The sequence below is a fragment of the Rhopalosiphum maidis genome, chromosome 4, assembly GCF_003676215.2.
Source record: "Rhopalosiphum maidis isolate BTI-1 chromosome 4, ASM367621v3, whole genome shotgun sequence".
NCBI lineage: Eukaryota > Metazoa > Arthropoda > Insecta > Hemiptera > Aphididae > Rhopalosiphum > Rhopalosiphum maidis.
The window spans coordinates 1,369,154-1,391,858 of record NC_040880.1 but is presented as its reverse complement, the minus strand read 5'-3'; the positions used below and the strand labels follow the sequence as shown (position 1 = coordinate 1,391,858).

General features: G+C 29.6%; 1 protein-coding gene across 1 annotated transcript in view; it reads right to left on the bottom strand.

Moving 5' to 3' along the window:
• Window positions 1-22,705, bottom strand: part of LOC113560413 (Down syndrome cell adhesion molecule-like protein Dscam2) — a 64,662-nt gene that overhangs the window by 3,934 nt on the left and 38,023 nt on the right. The window contains exons 3-26 of the mRNA XM_026966276.1: window positions 18,556-18,745; window positions 13,027-13,169; window positions 11,206-11,641; window positions 10,921-11,137; window positions 10,601-10,847; window positions 10,352-10,528; window positions 10,162-10,281; window positions 9,825-10,097; window positions 9,488-9,769; window positions 9,258-9,377; window positions 9,020-9,193; window positions 8,677-8,943; window positions 8,339-8,620; window positions 8,163-8,233; window positions 6,763-6,994; window positions 6,537-6,683; window positions 6,020-6,178; window positions 5,826-5,953; window positions 5,597-5,753; window positions 5,356-5,488; window positions 4,874-5,283; window positions 3,684-3,980; window positions 2,232-2,397; window positions 417-742 (exon numbers count right to left, since the gene is read on the bottom strand). Coding sequence (XP_026822077.1) covers window positions 417-742; window positions 2,232-2,397; window positions 3,684-3,980; window positions 4,874-5,283; window positions 5,356-5,488; window positions 5,597-5,753; window positions 5,826-5,953; window positions 6,020-6,178; window positions 6,537-6,683; window positions 6,763-6,994; window positions 8,163-8,233; window positions 8,339-8,620; window positions 8,677-8,943; window positions 9,020-9,193; window positions 9,258-9,377; window positions 9,488-9,769; window positions 9,825-10,097; window positions 10,162-10,281; window positions 10,352-10,528; window positions 10,601-10,847; window positions 10,921-11,137; window positions 11,206-11,641; window positions 13,027-13,169; window positions 18,556-18,745 — 5,154 coding nt within the window. The remainder of the gene's footprint in view (window positions 1-416; window positions 743-2,231; window positions 2,398-3,683; window positions 3,981-4,873; window positions 5,284-5,355; window positions 5,489-5,596; window positions 5,754-5,825; window positions 5,954-6,019; window positions 6,179-6,536; window positions 6,684-6,762; window positions 6,995-8,162; window positions 8,234-8,338; window positions 8,621-8,676; window positions 8,944-9,019; window positions 9,194-9,257; window positions 9,378-9,487; window positions 9,770-9,824; window positions 10,098-10,161; window positions 10,282-10,351; window positions 10,529-10,600; window positions 10,848-10,920; window positions 11,138-11,205; window positions 11,642-13,026; window positions 13,170-18,555; window positions 18,746-22,705) is intronic.

Sequence of the window (22,705 nt, the reverse complement as noted above, 5' to 3'; positions counted from 1 at the left end):
TGTGTAATTAACTTATTATTTAAAATTTTAAAACCTATGATTTCATATTTTATACTTAAATCTGTACGTTTAATTATTACTAAGCGAAAAACTAAGTTACCTATTTTCTTTTCGTATTTCGTGTTGTCGTTTTATGTTTGTATGTCCACAACTAATTGACTTATGATTCTTAAAACGAAAAGGGGTCTGTGACTTATTATAAATAAAGTTTTAGAGTCTAGATATTTATATATTATGAATAAAACGGATTTTTTTTCGGTCTCGCGACGTTATGTTTTAACGGCATCTTAAGCTGTATCTATATAATATAGTACTTATGTTATTAAAAATACCGTTTCTAATATAATATTAGTTGATACATTCCAATATCCAATATATAATACAGCGATGCAGGTGCAGGCAACAATTTTACTCACCGTAGGACTTGTCGATCGGCAGACCGTGTACGACGTGGTCGGGCGTTTCGTAACAATCAGTCTGGCTCAGGGCCCTGTGGTGCGTGGGCGTCCGGCTGCCGGACGGTGTCGTTTGCATCACACTAAATGTTGCGTACGGACACACGTCGTAGTCGATGTTCTTGCCACCGCCACCCATGGACATCTTGTCCGCCGAATCGTCCCTTTTACTTCTCTGAAGTGTAGACGTCGTGTATTCGACTTGTTTGTCAACCTCGTAACTGCATTTCCTTTCGGCTGAACTGCTCGACCTCCTCCGTCGGGAGTACTGCGCCCCGTCTTTTTTCCTGTCCAAACAAAACGCACACAAGGCCAACACTGTAGTAATATAATATACACTTTCTCGTTTGATTTTAAATATTATATTTCAATAGGTGCGTAAACATTGTTTAATAGTTATTTGTGAGTACTGACGATATTAAAAACACCATGATGAGAATAATACATTGTCTCGTTTTGAGAAATCTCAAAAATCTTATTACATATAAAAATAGGGGTACTTTGTTTGCTTTTTTTTTGGAGGGAGGATAAGACGAAAAGTATTTACTTGGGAAATACATTGTTCATTAAAATAATAATTAAAAACTTATCAATAAATTTCTAAAGTAACAAAGTAAAATTATATCAATCTCTCATTCTAATAATATCACATTATACCTATTGGCTATTATGCAGGTGCTGCATTAATAATAAAATTTTCCACTCAATTTTCTCTTTTTTCTTAAATTCAAAATCTCCCTTTTTAAGTCTCGGTTATATCATTAATTATACACTATATTCTTGTTACAATTTTAGAAATTCATTGACCCTCCTCCTCCACACATATAATTATTCAATTTTCCTTCCTTGGTCATCATTTTACATAGTAAGTGGTAATTTTAATCAAAAATATTATCAGTGATACACTGTCTTTAAAATAACTTAAAAGAAACTCGACTACTTTATGTCATCAATACAAACCAATACATAAGGTCCTAAAATAAAGGTAAGGTATCATACTTTAAACAAACATATCGAACTCTATCATCTCTATCACATAGACTGCATGTCTTTTTTACCCCCGAATGCTGAACTTCAATTAAAATTATGTTTCATGCATCTAATCAATTTCTCGATTATAATATAAACTGAATAATGGTAGTAATATTTAGTAATATTGCTATATATTTAATAGACCGTCTACCCAATACTCAACAATCTTAGCATATTATTAGTTGTATATGTGGTTGTATATTGTATTAGTAAGTGCCTACTTACTACTTAGGTATTTACAAGCAACGTTATTGGTCTTATAGTATAAAAAATAAACGTATATAGATCGATTTCCACGATTCGGTACCTAAACCAAATAGACGGAAAATATGAAACACGCTGCACGTGGATGACGGTCTATCTTGAATAATATAGATATTGATTATCGTGAGATGGGTTTACGTATTATTATACTATTACCTATCTAATATTTATTTTGTTTTCGATACACGCTTAGGTGCATTAATACCACCGGCTGTATTTATATCAGAACCGGATGGTCTTGTACTCTTATGATCATATATGTATAGTTATACTATTTAGGTAGTATTTTATTTTTTGTATGTTATACGCTTTCAAGTATTTTGTTCTACAAATAACGTTATCGGTTTTCTCCTCGTATATATACCATTATAATATTATATACCTACATATTTATTTACATATGCGGGCAAGTGTGTGTGTATATCGCACTAAATTGTTTATTGTATGTACATCGTTTTATTTGTTTTACTTATTTTTTACCTTCTTTGAATTACGACACATATGCATATGCAAAATGAAACGATGCAAACGAGTGCGGAGGCTGCCGGTACGTATTTATGCATCTGCGCAAAATTCGGTATGCTCAAATTGTCATCGTCGTCGATGACGCCACCATCGTTACTGTACACATCCAACAACACTACTCCTGAAATTATAGTGTAAGATGAATAATATTATATATATTATGCGAAATTGTAGTAATATAGGATTTACGCTATAGAGAAAGTCGATCAGCCGTCAGAGTAGGAAACGATAATTTACATTTGCAGGTCGTTTGATGTAATTATTTTGTATAGGTTAAGTATATTTATGCACTTAAGTGAATAATAAGTAATACGTAATAACGAATAATATTATAATTCTGAGTAGTACTTAGTACTCGGAAATACTTGAAAAATGATCATGAAAGGAAATGTGGTTATTCTTTACAAAAAGTTGGGGTTTAGACATTATCCCTGTAAAATTACACAATATAGTAATATATTAAGACCAAAAACTTAATAAAAACCCCCACAGCCTCAAACCGCTATTCTACAATAAAAATATAAGTACTTCCAAAATATATTTTAACTATTATTTTATATAATTATACGATAAATCAATTATATAGTATGCGCCTGTCAGAATTCATTATTACAATAGTCTAAAATGCAAAACGCACAACTGCGTAATAAGTACCCATAGTCAATACAAATAATATTTTAACCGTTTCATTTAGTATAATATGAACTAATGTTCTCAAATATATTAAGTATCGTAACTTAAACAAACAAATCAACACTTGAAAAGTTGAAAGTTGATATAAAATGCAATTTATAGATATTTATAGCTTTATTTGAACAATAAATTAGATAGCTAATTCATACTTCACAGCTATATTGTGGTTATAATATATAATTATATAATTTGTAATTCACTAATTCAAATTTAAGAAAAATAAATGGTTTATTTTTCTGATATATTGTGCTTATCAATTCGTCATAATACTCAAAATATAATATCGTTATCTTTATTGTTGACCGAGCGCCGAATGGTGACCACCGTCTTCCCAATTAGTTATGAGGCAATGACCTAATAACACACTACTATCATGCATCCACTTGTCATAATGGTATTGCCTATCGAAATTATAAAACGATTGGTAATCAGGACATTTTTATTAACCGGTCGCGATGTCAAACGTATGTGTTTAAACTAGTATAATATAATGTAAACGTGTTTAAATCGTCATCGCTCAATAGCGCGTGCAGGAATTTCGTTAGGTTTTTTTTTTTGGGGAGGGGGGATTAATATGTTTTCTCTGTCGAAAATAAATCTAAATGTGGAAATCTATTTTTTTTTCTCAGAATAAGGGTGTAAGCACGAAGGAATCACCACCCCAAGCAGGAATAAGAAGAAGAAGAGCGGAAGAAGAGCTAATCTGTCGCTTACCTCCGGACTTAGTGCGGGTGGCAAACCGATGTTCCCACGACGTGTCACCGGCTTCGGTGTGCACGACCATCCGGATCGTATAGACGGTAGCTGGTTGCAGTTTGCCAACCGTAAACGTGTCGCCACCGATCAACTGTTGTCTGGGAAACTTGATCCATCCGCCGCCACGACCGTTGGCCGCGTACTGATACGTGAACGAGTGTATACTGCACATTTGCGTCGGCCACGAATCGAACATGAATGTGACGCTGGTCGAGTTCACGGACAGCACGGTGTCCTTGTCAGGTTCTTTGGGCACTGGAAATATTATGTTTATTTTAATTTCATAATAGTGGATTAGTGAAAAACAAAAGTAATTTAATTATATATTATAAAAGTCAGTAACACTTAAATGGGTCAGTAATTTATCAGTGATTTTTTTATACTAGTCTTATTTTAAAGTATAAAATAATAAAACAAATTTCAGCTATAAAAGTGCGGGTTCTATCTAATATAGAACTGATGAGACATAATCTACGTAATGTTCTAAGCGCTGTTCCTATTTTCATGTGAACGAACACCATGAACTCATTGGGGTACAATAAATTATTTGAATTTTTTTTTTAAATTCATTTTTATTTAAGCAGCAGTAAAAATTAAGGTTCTATTTTTTATAAACACGTGTTATTATATTAATTGAAAGTATAATCTAACGTAAAGTTTAAATTTTTCAGTAGTTTAAATAATATTGATCATAATATGGACAGATGTATGACCGTACTTAGTATTACTTACATTCGTTTTTAAACTTGATTTATTTAAACACACAACTCATTAAAAGAAACTAAATAAACTTGATGTATGATAGTCGACTGATGCTTGATTTTTAAGTGACAAATATACGTTATTATTTGTTGTTGGGTATTATTATTGTGTAAACTGTACGAAATACTGGGCTAAGTCATTTTTCTCCCCGACTTATGAGTTATGAAAAACTAAAAAGTTATTAAAAAATAACTTTTTATATTTAAAACTAAAAGTTATTTATATTATATAAATATTATGTACCGTTTTTCACTCATTATCAATGTATACGAAATATAAGTTTTACGTTCGGAACTTTAAATAGGTTAGATTAAACTTTTATTAGTTATCCACAATTAAAAAAAAAAAAATCTATCATCGGAATAAACGCCGTTCATAATAATTACCTCCGCCTTTCGTAAACACTTCTACAACGCGACCTACGTTGCTTATGCCGACCGTGTTTACGGTTTGCATGGTCACCGCGTATTTGGTACCGCATTTTAAACGGTCTACCGTGTACGTGAACCGGTCAGAGTCTACGTCCACGGTTTGCTGCTGTTCGTTGCCAGTGTGGTAGTTGAGCACGTAGGCTGTAGTCACTGCGTCCGGCTGTTTGACCGGCTTCCACTGAACCCGAATGGCGCTGGTCGAAACTGGGTCCACGCTGAACTCAGGCGGCGACGGAGGGTAGAGTACGTTGAGCGTGTACGATATCTGGTCTCTGCCGAATATGTTCTCCACGTGGCACGTGTAGTTGCCCGAGTAGGTTTTGTCGTTCACTGGGCCCACTGATAAGCTACCGTCGGACAGCATCCTTCGAACCGACAAAAATCAACAGAGATCGACGTGGTATACAATGACGTCGTGGGACGAGGCTACTACTCACTTGGTATCGATACCATCGGGCGTCTTCCATACGATGACGGGAGTCGGCATGCCTACCTTGTAACACTCGATCGTGCACTTGGACCCCACGACGGTATTCACGTGTTCGCCGAACGACGCCACTCTGGCTGGTGCTGTGGATGGACAAAACAGTTTTTAAGACTATATATCTGTTATAAATGTCTGGTGTATTATAATAATACGCGCGCATTGTTCGTATGCATATTTATATACTATTTTACCTCTGGAGTTCGGGCTCTGGTTCACCCGAAAACTCGGTTGCCCTTCGCCGACCACGGTCGAAGCGGTTACCCAAAACTCGTAACGTTGAAATTCCTTAAGCCGCCTCACCTCTATCTTCGTACTTTTGTCGCCAAACACAATTTCCTTTTCAACGATCTAGAAACCCAACGAAATTCTTTATGTATTATCTACACTCTGCCTACGTTCGATTTAACGATTGTGATTTACTTTATTATGTTTTACGTATACGGTGTATTTGATAATTATGCCGTTCGGCCGTTTCGGTTGAATCCAAGACACAAGAATGCTACTTGACGTCACCGTCAGTGCTTTCACGTTATCTGGAGGCCCGGGAACTACAATGGACGATGTGTTATAATGGGTAACCCGCTGCATATATGATTACGAATACGACGACTTACCGTCTTGTTCGGTTAAACAATAAACAGGATTTGATTGTACTCCTTCGCCTACTTTGGTGTACGCCAATACCCTTACGCTATAGTTTGTGTACTTGTCTAGAGCGTGCAGGTTCGTTTCCAAATTTGTCGTTTTTTTCACTTCATTTAAGACAAATGACCCTATACATTTAAATAATACATTATACATTGTAAAATGTATTCTTTTATTATTACGTAATGTGGCGATCGGACGTATTTTTATTTTGTATATTATAATTTAATTCTAGAATATTAGCAGGGTCATCGTTTGGAAAATACACAAGTAGATAATGCGAAATTGAGAGATTTTCTTTTTGACAAAATATTTATTACGTTCATTAAAAAATATATTTTTAGTATTTTTTCTATGAATAATATATTATTAATATTCACAAAGGAAAATATTATAATTATTTGTTCAACCATTTTCGGGAGGTTATAGAAGGACTTAGGAGAGTATCCCATCCGCGATTATTGAACTTGATTATTGCTTTTTTACCTGATTTTGGATTCACTTTTTTGTAGTGTATTTTGTATCCTAATATAGTGCCATGATGACTTTGTATGGGCGGTGGATCCCAACTCATCCGCAACGACTCTGCTGTCAACGGCGAACACTGAACGTTTTGTGGGGGTTCTTCTGGCACTACACAACATTTTTAATTGATTAGTGTGCGTTTTCAAACTAACAGTTGAGAAGTTCATTTCAAACATTATTGTTTTACCTCCTTCGTTGGTCGTGATACGTATAAAATCCGAATCTGGCCCGTGTCCAACGCTGTTGAAAGCTTTCACTGCAATTCTGTAAGTCGTAAATGGCTTAAGGTTGGTGATTCGAATTTCACATCGTTCATAGCCAAGGGTTGTCTTTGTGAATACTTCTGTTATTTCATTTACATCTGCATATGATACTTTATAGCAAGTTATTTGGCCATTCCACGTGTCTTTATCTGGAGGCTAACAAACACATTGTTTTATAGAAATAATTTGGTTTAAAAATGGTTATATTTTAATTTTTATGTATAAACTTAATGTGTCCAAATCTTGAACAATTATTTAAAAAAATGATTTATAATAATAATAACTTACGAGTACATGGACAAAAAAATAAATATGTCCACTCAAACATTGCCATATTTATAATTTACTAATATTATATAAAAATGGATCTGCGCCTTAAATTAAAAAAAAAAATTCCCAAAATATAATAGATATTTGTCAAAAAAAAATGTTTCAAAAAAAAAAATTACTTAAACTCAACAGTTTTAAAATATTATAGACAAGTAACTATGTATGTATTTAAATTTACTATTTTTAAACCTCATCATAAATAATAATAATATTATGATAGCTCACTTATAGCTTATTATAAGACGATAACCAATCTTTAGACAACAATATTCAAATGTATATAAATCCAAACCACAGGCGTTTAAAATGTTTAAATTCATTACATATTTATTTTAAGGTTGATTGTATTTATTATAGAATTAAAAATAACTTATATTTTAAAGTGAATAGAAAAATTAATAATTATCAACAATATCAATGAACAGTTTTGACTTTAATTTTAATATTTTTAGTCATTTTTTCATTAACGATTTTGAAATTTAATATTATAATTATTATAGTTATGTAAAATATATTTTTTATTGTAATTTGTAACGGCCTTAAAAGCTTAAAGAAAATCTTGCGTTTTGTTTTTTTATGGGGAATAGTTGATCGTGTCATCTTGCGCACACAATTCAAAATTATAGAGTAATATTATATTACTTTTTATGTTCAACTTGTACAAGAGGTAGAGTGCTTTCATGGACTAATACAGAATATACTGGAAACAAGAGCATTATGAACATTGAACACATTATGCTCTTGAAGGTCACGAGAGGCATACAACAGGTGGAAGTTTTACACCAGAACTACGAGCGCTACTTATTAATCATATTGTAATCTAGTAATTACATATTTATGTACTGTTAACAATTCTCTCCTTTTTAAAAAATCTTAGTTATGCTTCTGGTCAACCAAAACGTATTAGGTATATTAATTTTGTTAGTCGTGAATATAATTTTATTTGTTTGTAACAGTGCCATGAGCTTATCTAATCAATTAAAAGTATACTTACTTTCCATCGAATTGTCACTTGAGTTGTATCAATATCAATGGCTTCCACATTATTTGGAGGTGCGCTAGGTTCTGAAATAAAAATTTACTTAGTTTTTTATTTTTATAATAAATCGTTTATTAGTCAATAGTAAAGAAGAATTAATGTATATTTAGCTATGAATTCGGGTAATTTACCATCTTCTAGAGTGGTGACGGTATTATTAGGGCTTGGATTGCTCGAACCGAAATCATTGACAGCTATAACTCTTGTTGTGTACTGTGTAGCTGGTTTTAAATAAGATATTTTAGTGTATGATAAACTTCCACCAATAGTGTAATTTGACCAATCTGAACAAATATTAATGCACATTTGAAGTACATAATGAGTCACGTGCGCTTTTACCGAATCCCAACGAAATTCCAGCCATCTAGTACCCGCGTCCACCACATCTAACCGCTTTGGTGATTCTGGTGGTTCTAAATAACAACATTGATTTTATACGTAGGAATATTGTTAAAAAATACTTCCTTACCTCTAACGACTAAATTTATCGTCATATGATCATAACCATATGAGTTAGTTGCCATACATGTATATATTCCCGTCTGGCTACTATGTAAAGAATTTAAATAAAGTTCTGATATTATCCCTTTGTTCGTATTTCTAGTATTGATATTTTCCACTGAGGGACTCCATTCAATATTTAATGGTTTCGAACCTTCTGCCTGACATGTCAACACTACTCTGCTTCCCACCACACCACTTTTATTAATAGATTTTTCTTTGAAATGAGCTGGTACTGTGAAAATAAAATAAAAATAGTTAACATTAATACTATATACTTAGGTATTAAGTAAGGTAATTGTTAGACTAACTGTGAACTTTTAAAGACACCGTTTTTGTTAATTGGTTCCCTATTCCGTTATTGGCTGTACAGGTATAATTATCTTCATTTGAATTAGCTGTAAGACGAATAGCTAAAGAACCATTGCCTAATACTGATATTGATGACTCGGAAAAATGATTGAGTGATTGTAAAAGTTGATTATCTATTATACATAAAAATTGTAGATAATTTAAGTATACTCCAAAAAATTTAACTTTATAACAAACCAGATACTCTAGTCCATGTTATTCTTGGTTCTGGGTATCCTTCTGATTGACAATTGATTATTGTTAATTGATTATCTAACACAGCGGTGTCTTCAGGTTCAATAATCCATTTTGGAGGCACTAAATTATATGTACATAATGTGTTTAATAAAACAATACTATTGTCGAGTTGGTTAAATTAGTTGAAAAGAGTTAGATTTAAAGTATAGAAAAAGTTAGTATAATCTTACCTTTGATATTAAGGAAAGCTGAATAGTTACTACTAGCTACCGAGTTGCTTACAATACAAGTGTATATTCCAGCGTGTTTAGGTTTTAAATTACTAAAAAGTAAAGTACTAGAAAATTTGAAATTTTGAAGTTCAATTTCATTATCTGTTAATACTATTCTATTATCTTTACGCCACACAAATTCCATTGGAAGATCTCCTGATTTTATTGTACATGACACTTGGGCCCGTTCACTTTCTTGTAGATCTTTTGTAAATTGAAATGGTGTTACGACTGGTGGTTCTATTGAAAAAAAAATATTATACACAAAATATATTGTGCATATTGCAAAGCATACTCATTATTCTTAAATATAGATGTCCCGTTGCCGATTGTCCCCTATCGTTTATTTTTGTACACACGTATAATCCAGAATCAATGGTGTCTTGTGTAGAACGTATGAAAAGAGTTCCATTATCAAACAAAGTGTGTCGAGAACTATTTGGAATTGTTATCATATCTTTTTGCCAAGCCGTCCTAATGATCGGATAACCAGCAACTGGACATTGCAGGTATGCGTCGTCTTCTGAACGAACCGTGAGATTTGATGGCGGTCTTGCAATTGGATCACCTAAAATATTATTATTATTACCAACAGAATTATCTTCATAGGATATATAAACAATAAATCATACCATAAATCTTAATCATTGCAGAATACGATTTCAACCCTAGAATATTTCGTGCCAAACATGTATAAAAACCTCCATGTAATACATCAGCCACTGATACATTTAAATAGCTAACAACATTCCCTATACATCAAAATAAATTAAGCTAGCATTTTTGTACAATAATAATAAATTAACGTTTTTGAATAATTACCATCTACATGCATATAACTTCCAAAGACATAATCTCCTTGAGGAAGTATGAGTCCTCCGTCAAGATACCAATAGATCCTAGGTGGAGGATTACCAGAAGCTGTACATCTGAGAGATAGAAAACCATTTATTCTAACAATTTGTTCATGGAAAGTCTCCATCAATTCTGGTGAAACAGCTGAAATAAACTGTGATGTAAAGGTTTCGTTTCAAGGATGGTATTTAATACGTTATTGTTTTAAATTCGTACCACCGAGTGATAGAAGAACACTGGATTGTGCTGTTTCATCGGTTTCTGGATCTCTAGCTAAACACTGATAAATCCCTTTATCTTCTTTCATAACGTTGTGTATTATTAAGTGGTTGCCTTTTTGTGATATTTCATGTCTACCAAAACCTCGTATTGGGGATCCATCTTTAAGCCACGAAAACAATGGCTGTATCGATGTACCTTGAGTGGTACAGTTGAAAATTGCAGTTGAACCAGAGTCAACTACCTATAAAAAGGATTTACGTTTTTTTTTTAATCAATCACCGTGATTTCAATTAAATAATTTAATCAAAACTAACCTGCTTCAATGGATATGCACTGACGGCAAATGGTAAGGTAACCGATAATGATATCTGACGTTTATCTTGACCGAGTTTGTTAGAAACTACGCATTCGTAAGTAATAGCAGACTCGCTCATCGGAACTCTGATGATATGTAGCAATGATTGATAGGGATGTACAGTCAGTGACTCCATAGATATTTCTTGTAAACTATCTTGGCTTTTACGGAACCATCTAGTAAATATTGATTTAAATTAAAACTTGAACAATTGTGCATTGTTACGTAACACGATTAATTATACCTATAAGTTGGTGGAGGAAATCCTTCAGCTGAACATATCAAATCGGCTTCTTGATTAACTTTGACGTGAATATGTTCTGTATGGTGTTTAATAACCGGTGGTATATCCTCAGTTGGTTGCTTGACTACTATTTTAGCCGATTGACTGACCAGCTGATCTCCCGTATATTTGTTGACAACTTGACAGAAATATCTATCAAACGTATCTTCAGGTACTACATCGTGAATTAGTAAAGTACCATCTAACGAGATTACGTAACGTCCTCCTGGATGTATTGGCGTGGATTGGCCAACTTCCATTCTAGAATCTTCCATTTTGAACCAAGTTTTTATTAAATGTTCACTAGTTAACTCTGGTAATTGACATTTAAATGCAGCTACGTTTCCTTGAAGAGCAAACGCATTTTGGACGGATAGCTCATACGATTTTGACATCACTACAAAATTTCAAATTGTCAACAATTTTTTATTTCAGTAACAATATTTTGCTTATTATTATATTATATCTATAGTATATTCTTATGATTTTTTTTTTAACGTGTCCATAGATAAAATAATACTATTATGAAAAGTAAAATAATATGCACATAAATATAAATAAAACAATTATAACTTATTTTTAGATTACTATAATTAGGTTAAATTTAATATCGTGCGTGGAAAATTGACAACGAATTTAATTTGAAGTTGGCAAATTAACACTTAAATTCAAATTTTTAGATTTTATGAAAACTAGTGACATTATTATTGCACAAAAATTTAAAATAATAAATAATTAACAAATATGATTTTTTTATAAGCATATTTGTTACTTATTCATAAGCAAGAAAAAAATGTATGATGATTACTGTATAAATAAGTACACTCTTTCCTGGGATTCATATTTAGGTTGTTAGTAATTTACCTTAAAAAAAAAAAAAACTATTACCTATTCCCTATTGAGAAAGATATTGGATATTTGAATCATGAAAATGTCTTTTGAATTACAAAACTCAAAAAAGAATTTTAGTTAGAGTCTTAGAGATATATTTTATATATATTATTTACGTGTTCATTTTAGTAACGAATGATATTAACATAGAATTTAAAAACACTTGTAATAAAAAAAAGTTTTGAAAATGCCAAATAGACTTCTAGCCCAAATACATGTTTAATTTCGGCGTAAAAATAAAATTAAACGAAATAACACGTTATAAGTAGGTACATTATTAGATTATTATAAATTATAGATATATTATGATCTCACAAAATCATACAGGTAATTGAACATTGAACGTTAACCTTATAGATTCAATAAATGTTTATAAAAATACCTTGGATTTATTTAATTAGTAGGTAAATATGAATTTCATAACAGCTGAATTAATTTTTAATTTTTATCTAACAGCAAATAAGTGATTTAACATAATATACATGAGCTAGTTATGACTATGTTAATTACATATTATAAGCTGGTGTCGGTTCTAATACGAATGGGTCAATGCTCAGTGTGTAAATAAAATAAATATAAATTAATAACTATCTTAAACGATTATGGATAGCTTATTAACACATTTTTTTAGTAAGTAAAACATTTTTTTTAACGAAATACATAGAAAAAAACTAAAACACGTACGCTCATTGCACACAGCGTCAACTTGATAATATTCTAGTCGAAGTAATATTATATGCATTAGGAATGTTATTGTGAATGGACGTTGGATTAACTTTTTCGCGGGTGGAAAAAACAAACGATATAATTAACGTCACGGATCAGTGATGTATATTATAGCGGCGGCGCAGAATGCGGAAACAAATATTAAATATTTACACAGAAACATACCGGCTTTAATCCTGGATTCCCGCGAGACGATTCTCCCCACTGGATTTTCCAGGGCACACTTGTAAGTCGCCGCGTGTATTTCTGGCATATACGACTGTTCGGGGAACGGCGGGAAGTACAAGTTGCCGTTCGGCCGCATTTCCCTGAAAATAAAAATATATGCGGCACGCAATGAAAAGAAAAATTGTAATAATAATTGTAAAGATAACATAAACATGTAAAAAAAAAGACGAATAAAATAGTTGCACAACCGAAGCGTGAAAAGTAATTTACGCCTCGGCCGTGAGTGACTCATACAGTTATACACACGACGAACTGTAGCGATCAAACATAATACACAAGTCGAAAGTATAATATTATAGGCATGCAATTACACACATATGTACATGCACTATATGTAGTGCATATACACACGACTGTGTTGTTTCGAGTGTTTTTATTTCGTTCGGTATACCTATGTGTATGCACGCGAATTCTTTTTGGTTAAACAAATTATTCATATCTCGTTTTATAATTATTTCATATTATCGCGATGGCGTGTAATTAAAACTCGAACACGGTTTGTGGTTTGTATTAAAAAAAAAATAATTTTTTTTTCACCAGGACAACAATTATTATTTAAAAATGGGTTCAGTCCGTTTTCTGAACGAGATGCGCATTCGCAGAAATCGTGTATTGTCTCGTATAAACGACTGAAATTAAGGATTCAGATCATAAAATGTTTCCCGGCCAAGTCGCGGTCATGATTAATAATAATATTATGTATAATCTACATATTATAATACAACGTATTTATCGTACATTAGTGTGTTTTTTCCGTTCCTCTTCCGTTATTCACATTCAGTCAGATACATACTGTAGTAGAATGTAATAAAAAAGTAAAACTACCCGGCATTACTGTAATTATTGGCGACACATGGTCGTTGCCGTTGCCATTTAACGTTCACCGCGTGCAATAGTATTATATATAGCGTATTTTCTTCCAGCAATATAATATTTCATTTAGAGTTCTATACCTATAACATCAATGTACCAGATTTTTATTATACGCGTGCTTGTTCTTAAAACTTTTAACAGCTCAACATTAAATGACTGTAACGAGTAATGAAATCAACTCGTTCGCCTCAATTCTGTTGCAATTTTATTGATATTATTTATTGTATAATACACATAATATACAATACTATACCCACCATTGGTTCATACACACATTATAACATAAATTATTAATATTTTTTCAAATATATTTTTACACAAAATTTTAAGCTCTCAAAATACAATATTTATATTATAAATATATTACGTTAAAATAATTTTGCAATACAAAAATAAAACATGATTATAAACTTGGAGCCCGACCCTATGCATTATGTATTGCGTGAAATTATAGAAATAGGAAAAATGATTTATGGACAGGATACAGATACACGTAGTCACTACAGGGTAATGGGTGTGATTGGATATATTTTCATTTCTCTTCGCTCCTTTTGGCGCAAATCCGAGTGGAATCGTTATTATATACATTCGAAAGCAATTATTATAAATCATCGTATTTAAAAAAGATTACGAGAATCTGGTTTTGCGAAATCTTAATAGACATTTTTTCTCATTATAATACGCATTTTAGATATTAATATCGCACGAAGGTACTTTTTAATTAAACGAATTATACATCTGTACTTACAGTTTTTACTGTTTTTAGATGTTATTGTACAAATGAATTTGACAATATGACGTAATAAGTAAAATAAAAACAGCTTTAATTACTTTGTTATGTTTAAAACATTGTTATAGAAATTTCAAGTGGTCTTATTAATGTGTGTCACTCTTAATTAACGTGCTTTTGTAGTTTGTAATTGATGGCATCCTAATTTTAATGGTAATGGGTTCATTAAATAAATTCAAGAACTTCTACTAAAATATTTTAACGTTGTTTTTTTATATTTCATAATGTCTATATTTGATTTTTTTATTAAAAAACAAAATATTAATAGTACATTTTAAATGTAAATATATTAAGAATCTAACCTACAAACTACGTTGTATAAAAAATTAACAATACAAACATACATTTTCATTTTTTTTTATAAAATTATTATATTTTAATAATAAGTAAAATTAAAGTCATTATACCCTATAGAGGGCACGCTCGTGATTTTTAATTATAATTGCAGCTCTGTTACACCGTCTTATATCGGTTTTTTCTACATTATAAATAATAATTTTAAAAAATTTCACTTATATATAATATAAAGTAATAGATACAATGGCGTTGGGTGTGATTTTGAAATTGATATTTTTTAAATAGTAATTTTCAGCACATAAATAATTATTATAAGTATATTTCCAACAATAATGGTTATAATACATCGTATTAAAAAACCTGCAGCTATTATAAAATATGTCTTCAACGTGGTTTTGTAAAACACGAATAGGCATTCAATCTGTTTAATTAGGTAAATAGGTAACGATCTATAGAAGCACAGCAGAAAACTATTGAACTTTTTTTACCACCCCGATATAATTGCGTTTTCCTGAAAAAACGTTATGTTATAAATAATAATAAACATTATAATTAAAAAAAAAATACCAGTGCTTTTCTTTCACTAAAATAATGTTGCGTAAAATGGCTTTCGAAATGAAAGATCCTACGAATTCATCTTGAACCGTCAAAGAGCGCGTCACCATGTTATACCAAATTTATTGTACGTTTACACGCACTTGGTATATTTTAAACGGATGAATGGCGTTATGTCATCATACCTCGTTATGTTCATAACAATTTTCGATATATAGTACAGTAACAAAGCGATACTCGTATGCGACGTACGCACACGTTGATTTTTGTGCATATATACGACATGACGTGCGAGTAAAATTAATTTAAATTATTTCAAAACAATGTATATAATAATAGTAGGCGTCATAATATATGTCGAACTACCGTCGTGTGGGGGTTTGATATTGAATTCAATTATACCGCGTTTCAGAGGGCGCGTAATCGGTTTGAAGTGTGTGCGGTATTCGAATGGACGATTATCTGGTAGTGTGTAAATATTGAATGTGGTTAAGGACGAGACGCCATCTTTCTATGTAGTCGCGGTGTAACAGAGATGTGTATTGTCATTCAATACGAGAAACATATAATGTCGGAAATACACGCGCCATAAAGATATTGTGCTCAAAGTGGAAGGATTTTTATGTTCCATTATAATACAGAGTAAAATAAGTGATAAAGGAAAAATTTTGAATAGAGTTTTAATGAAAAACTCTCGCATATAACCGTAAAATATAGTAAGAATTCAAAAACCCGCGGAAACGTCCAAAAAATACAACAGAATAAATTGATACGGTTAATACTTATTTTCTAGTACACTTAACGTTTTAACTTCGAAAAACCTATGGGTTTTGTTATAGAAATACTAAAAAACGTATTTCAAGTAAAACAGTAGCATAGAATATTATTATATATAGTAAGTAATTTTATTTTATGGTTGAATACATATCTGAGTATGGATTATTTATTACGTTGTTTTTTTTTTAGATAATTGAATTTTGGTTTCCCACTCATATCAGAAAAGAAATCTAAACGTTTGGTTATTGGACTGAGATACAATATGTATATTTTTTTCATATTTTCTATAAACATGAAATAAGAAATAGAATATAAAACATTTAATTCAAATATTTTTGTAACATAAAAATATATTACTGTAAAGCTATGATTACGTATTAAAATATTATTTTTTTTTGTGGTTAAATATATTATGATGAACATATTTTAAATATATACGTGTGGGTAATAATATTTGGCATGTGCACATAATAATATATAATATAATGATTGTGATAAAATTAACTTTTTATTTGTTTAACTAATATATTATAATAAATATCCATTATAGTCATTTATACTAATTGATAACAAAGTTAGTTTCAACTATTAACGCTTCAAAAATTAAAAATAATCAAAGTATATAAAATGAAAAAAGCTGATTATATTTACGATGTTACATAAAAAGTACTTATTTATACAATGAATTTACTATTTATTTTATATAAAATATGCTTATTTTTTATGTGCTATTGAGTTACATTAAAATATAGCAGGCGGTTAATTCAGAAATAATTTGTTTGTGTTTTTTAGCGTTTTTTAATAATTATTTTAATTTATTTTAAAAATACAGCGATAACGATTAATATGTAGGCATGTGGTTGTTTGTATTTTATTAAAACTACCTTTCACAATTTGGATATCACTGAGTAAATGATAAAAATAAATTGAATAGCTATAAGATAAATGTATATTATACGTGTAAGTTAATAGATTTTGTAACAGATATTTAATCATAGTAAATACTATAGAGTACAGCATTAAAGCTATCTAATTTGTTATTATAATGTAATATAAAATGTACCATTAAGAGTTTGAATTATGTTTGGTGAAATACATTTTAGAAAAATACTATGAAATTCATTAGTAAAAAATAAATAAACATAATATGTAGTTAAACATTAAACTGTTTTTAAATTTCAACTTAAAAAATGTATTCTTATTTATATTTATTTCATTTAAGTATACAAGCTATTATTCATCTTGAAAAAATTTTTATAAGTATAATGTTCATGAATTTATAAAACATCTTATTAATTTAATTAAAGTAACTATTGATATAATATCAGCAACGAAAAATTGGAGAAAGAACTTTAAATAACATAAACATTTAAAATAATTTACGTACAATTAAATATTATAGGTAGTTATTAAATAAAAATAATATCATTATAAAATAATTGTACATATTTACAACAAGTATAATTAATTGTTGATTAGAAAATCATTTCATTGTTTTCAAAAAATTCTTTGTATTGTTGATATATTATTTAACAGTTTTTTTTTTAAATATTATATATGTGTCATGTTTTATCTAACATAAAAACAAAAAAACATTATAAAAAAAATTCTTATTTTTTCTATACATTCATTATAGATTGTATACATATTTTTTTAGAATGTTAGATTAACGTTGTTACGTGAGCAAATTCAAATACACCCGACAAATCTTTTTGTGAGTAACTCGCTTCAGATATATAGGGATGTAATAGTTGGACCGAATTGAGCGTACATCGGGCGTCCATCTGTGTATTTGTTAGTTGTCTCCCTCCATGAGTTAATTAATAAACAGTATAAAACGGTACAGTAATCACGGCAACCAATTGAAATGGAATTTAAAAACATATCACGTACTTGAGAAGCCCAGAAACACGAACACACGGGCCATGGCCACAACAGTGCTGACGTACCTATTTTGCATAACTATATCGCCGTGTTACCAAAATGTTACTACATTTCCCTCGTTAAACAAATATACTCACGAAGAACCGGGAAAATATAGTATTGAATTGCAATAATAACTACCACTGTGACGAAAAAAAAAAACGAAAAGTTGAGTCCAAATCATCGTACATTGAGTATTTTTTTTTGTTTTTATGTGTCTAATAATATTATATAAGATAAAATAAACATACCTGAGTCTTGGGATGTCAGTTACTATGCGGTCGTTGTAATGTAGCCAGGTAATATTAGGCTGTGGGTTTCCTTGTCCTTGGCAATTTATCAATGTGCCAGTAGTGTTGGAAAAATATATTAAACTCGGAGGTTCTACTATAAAATTAGGAGGTTCCATCGGACTGATTTGCCATGTTCCCAACACCAAATCTGAAACGATTAAAATATTTTTAGATTTAATATAAATATAGTGGAATTTTATAGGATTTTTCAACCAAAAACTAATGTTTATCAGGTAAAAATATATGAATTAATTAATTTCATTTATTAACATATAGAAATATTAAAACAAATTGGGTTTTTAAATTATTTCAGAGAATTTATCTTTATTTTGTAAATTAACAATATAGAATATTAAATTTTAAGTCGTGGTCGTCGAAAAAAAGAAAAATCTTTAAAATTCAGATATAATGGTTTATGTTTGTAATGTACTATGTTTGGCTTATTGAATATAAGTAGTATGATATCTAAAAGTTCTACGTTTTAATAATACATTTATTTTTAAAACAAAAATAAAAAGTTTTTTTTACATAATATATTAATAAAGTTTTTGGTTTCTATCTGTTTTTGATAATTGATACTATTTATATATTATAAAATCAAGTAAATACAAAACAAAATATCATTACATATATATTTTGTGAATCAAAAAAATATAGTATAGCTATTATATTTGTAGCAATATCAATAATATAATTTATTAAAAAAAAATCAATAAAATACAATGTAAACAATAAAAGTATACATTAATAAATATCTTAGTTAAATAAAAGTATAAGGTAGAAATTAAACATAAAACATTAAAACATAAATATTTACAAATAAGTGGATTTTAATAAATATCAACATATTTTGAATGAATAAAAAAAAAAAAAAAAAGAAGAATACAGTTAGAGTGTAATAGTATGAGTATATGATATGAAAATTAAAGTATGTAAATATATTCAAACAAATGTTTGTTATAATTATAATGAAAATTGAAAACTATACTTTATTTACGGTTTCTTGTTAAAACTTTAAAATGTATTTGACCAGATGCTGCGACTGCTGAGAGATTTTACATTTATATTTAAATTTTAGTCATCTTATTTAAATTTGAATAACTGGACACATGGTTTAACTAAGTATATAATAAAATCAAAATAATTTTTTTTTTTGGACGTATAATATAAATAATAAAAACGTTGAAATTAAAAATAATTTTATATTATTTTTAATTTCAATGTTTTTACTGGATTATAAATAATTACACGTGGGTAACTCATTTTTCTAAGTAAATTTATAAATGAAAAAATACACTACAATATTAACATAGTATTCATAATGTGTACCCATTTAATTAAATACATGTATGTGTAATGTGTATATCTATACTTATTGTATAATATTTAATATTATCTTCTTTTTTTATAAAACAAAATGTATGTATTTTTTTTTTTTTTGTAATAATATGGTTTGGTTTTTCGTGACCACACTTTCATGTTAAAATAAGCTTAAAAAGTTTTATAACATACCTCACCTCCGTAAATTGGAGTTTGAACAAAGATAGTACACATTATTTTTTTTGAACTTTTGAAAAAGAATACATTTGAAAAACTACAAAATAATAGAGAATCATGTATAAAATCAGTGGTTATGGTTTGCTAATTAAATGTTGAAAATGTTTGGATAAAAAACTGATCTTTACTCAGAATAATTGTTAAATTCAATGATTTATTTTTATCATCTTTTGAAATAATCTTTCATGTTTTATTTCTAAGAACTGTGTTTCTGTAAAAATTTCGTATACGTCTATTAATACACGTAAGAATATACGAGTTGACAAACTAGCTTTGATAATATATTATATGATAATTTTATTATAAAAAAATATTATATTGTTTGAATATTTAAAAATATGTTAGATTAATAACTTATAACAATAATATGATATTATTATTAATATTAATATGAAAGTTCTTATTATTACGTACAAAATCGTATCTCCCAATTATTACCACAGAACACTAAAACAATTTGTGGCTATTAAATAAGAATATTAATGCTCCCTCCAACATTGAATTTGATATAATTTAATTTACCTACCTATACATATTATAACGCAAACCGACAATATAATATATTGATTTGTACAACGCAAATCTCCCATCCAATTATTATTAATCGCTATTTTAAGCACATAATATTCACTCAATAATTATTACTTGCTAAATATTTAAAAGTGATATAAATATACTATAATATTATTTATTTTTTATAATCTTTAATACATATATTAATGCTTTTTTATATTGACTGTGGATTTTCTAATGTTCTACTATATGAACGAATAAATGGTAAATACCTAGCCTAGCCATTGTACTTAAAACCGAAAATGACGTAGATAAAAATACCGTACAAAATTAAAATTGCACACATTTCCATAATTACAGTTTGGATCATTTAAAGTTTATCAACATATTTTTAGATCAAATAGTATAATGGGTGGGTCTTTGTGTGCCTTTGAGTACAGTGAGAATCGAACAAAAAGATGCCACTTTTGTTGTCATTTTAATTATTAAAATATATATACGCAAAAGGGGGAAAAACAAAAGACCTTTCGAAGAATCCACGCCAAATACGCGTTCCAAGAGTATATATACGCGTGAGGTAGTATTTTAAAAACAAATTTTCTGCTTTTTTTTTCTATAATAAATAAAAAGACTAGACCAAACTACCAGACAGCTCAGGATTATTTTGTCTTTTCTCATTATGAGTAAAAAGAAAATACAACAACAACGAAACGGCTAAACAACAGGGTCGCCGAACAAGGCGGGAATGACAAGATTATTATTCTTCTCATTTTTCGAACCCTATTAACAACGAGGGATAGCTAACAATGTTGGCAAAGAAAATTTCGATTGCGCAGTGATTCCCCCTCCCCATGCAGCATGCACTGTACCTACCCTCTTCATTTCCGCCATCCACTCGTCCGCTATCAATCACCACTATACACTACTATAGCTCTTCGACGTGAATACTGATGAGATTTCACACGAATGAACAGGCACGCACAATGCGCAAAATGATAAGACAAAATTAACATGATCCGGTGTGCGCGTGTATGGTGTGTCTCAAAGTCCATTCTTGTTATTTGTATTCCGTTAAGCAGGTTACATGCAGATTACAATAAGTACCTATTTATTATTATTTGTGAATACTTATTTATTTGGTTGACTTCGCCACTGATGGGCCTTTGTATTATGTTCCGATGAAACAAATACAACTATATGATATATTATTTATTACATATTATCGTTATTATAGTGTTATTATCCTAATATATATTATTATTTATTACTATTAAATATTCAAATTATATCATATTTTCTTAGTATTATCAAAGCAAGTTTGTTAACGATATTCTTTTGTGTATACACAAAATATGTATTATATGTTTTTACAGAAATTCCGTTATTAATAATAGAAATTAGATTATTTCAAAAAATAATAAAAATATACCATTGGCCATTGCATTTAACAATCATTTTAAGTAACTCTAAGCCTTTTATACTAAAATTGTCAAAATATGCTTGCTGCTTGTTTTATCCATTATTTTGTAGTTTTTTACATTCTTTTTCGGAAGTTCTAAAAAATGATGTGTACTATCTATGTTCAAACTTCAATTTATGGAGGTGTATCATAAAACTTTTGAGCTTATTTCAACATAAAAGTGTGTGGTCATGAAAAAACAAACTATATATACCTACCTATTATTACAAAAAAAAAAAGTAAGTACTTTTCTAGGATTAGGTCTTAAAAAAAATTATAATATATATATACTATGATATACACTTAATAGGGTGATTCAACCTGTAACTATGAGATAAATATACGGGGAGTGAAAAAAAATATTCATAATATGTATTTAAACAACTGAAAACATCCGTGAACAGTATTTAAAAAAAAAAAAAAAATTGTAACACTCGGGAATATGAATATTTGTAAAAAGTTTAATATACATGATAAATTCATTTCACGGATAATTAATGTACATCAGTTCCATGATAAAATATGTCACACAAATTAAAAAAGGTCACTATTATAAACCGTATTTTTTTTCTATGATAT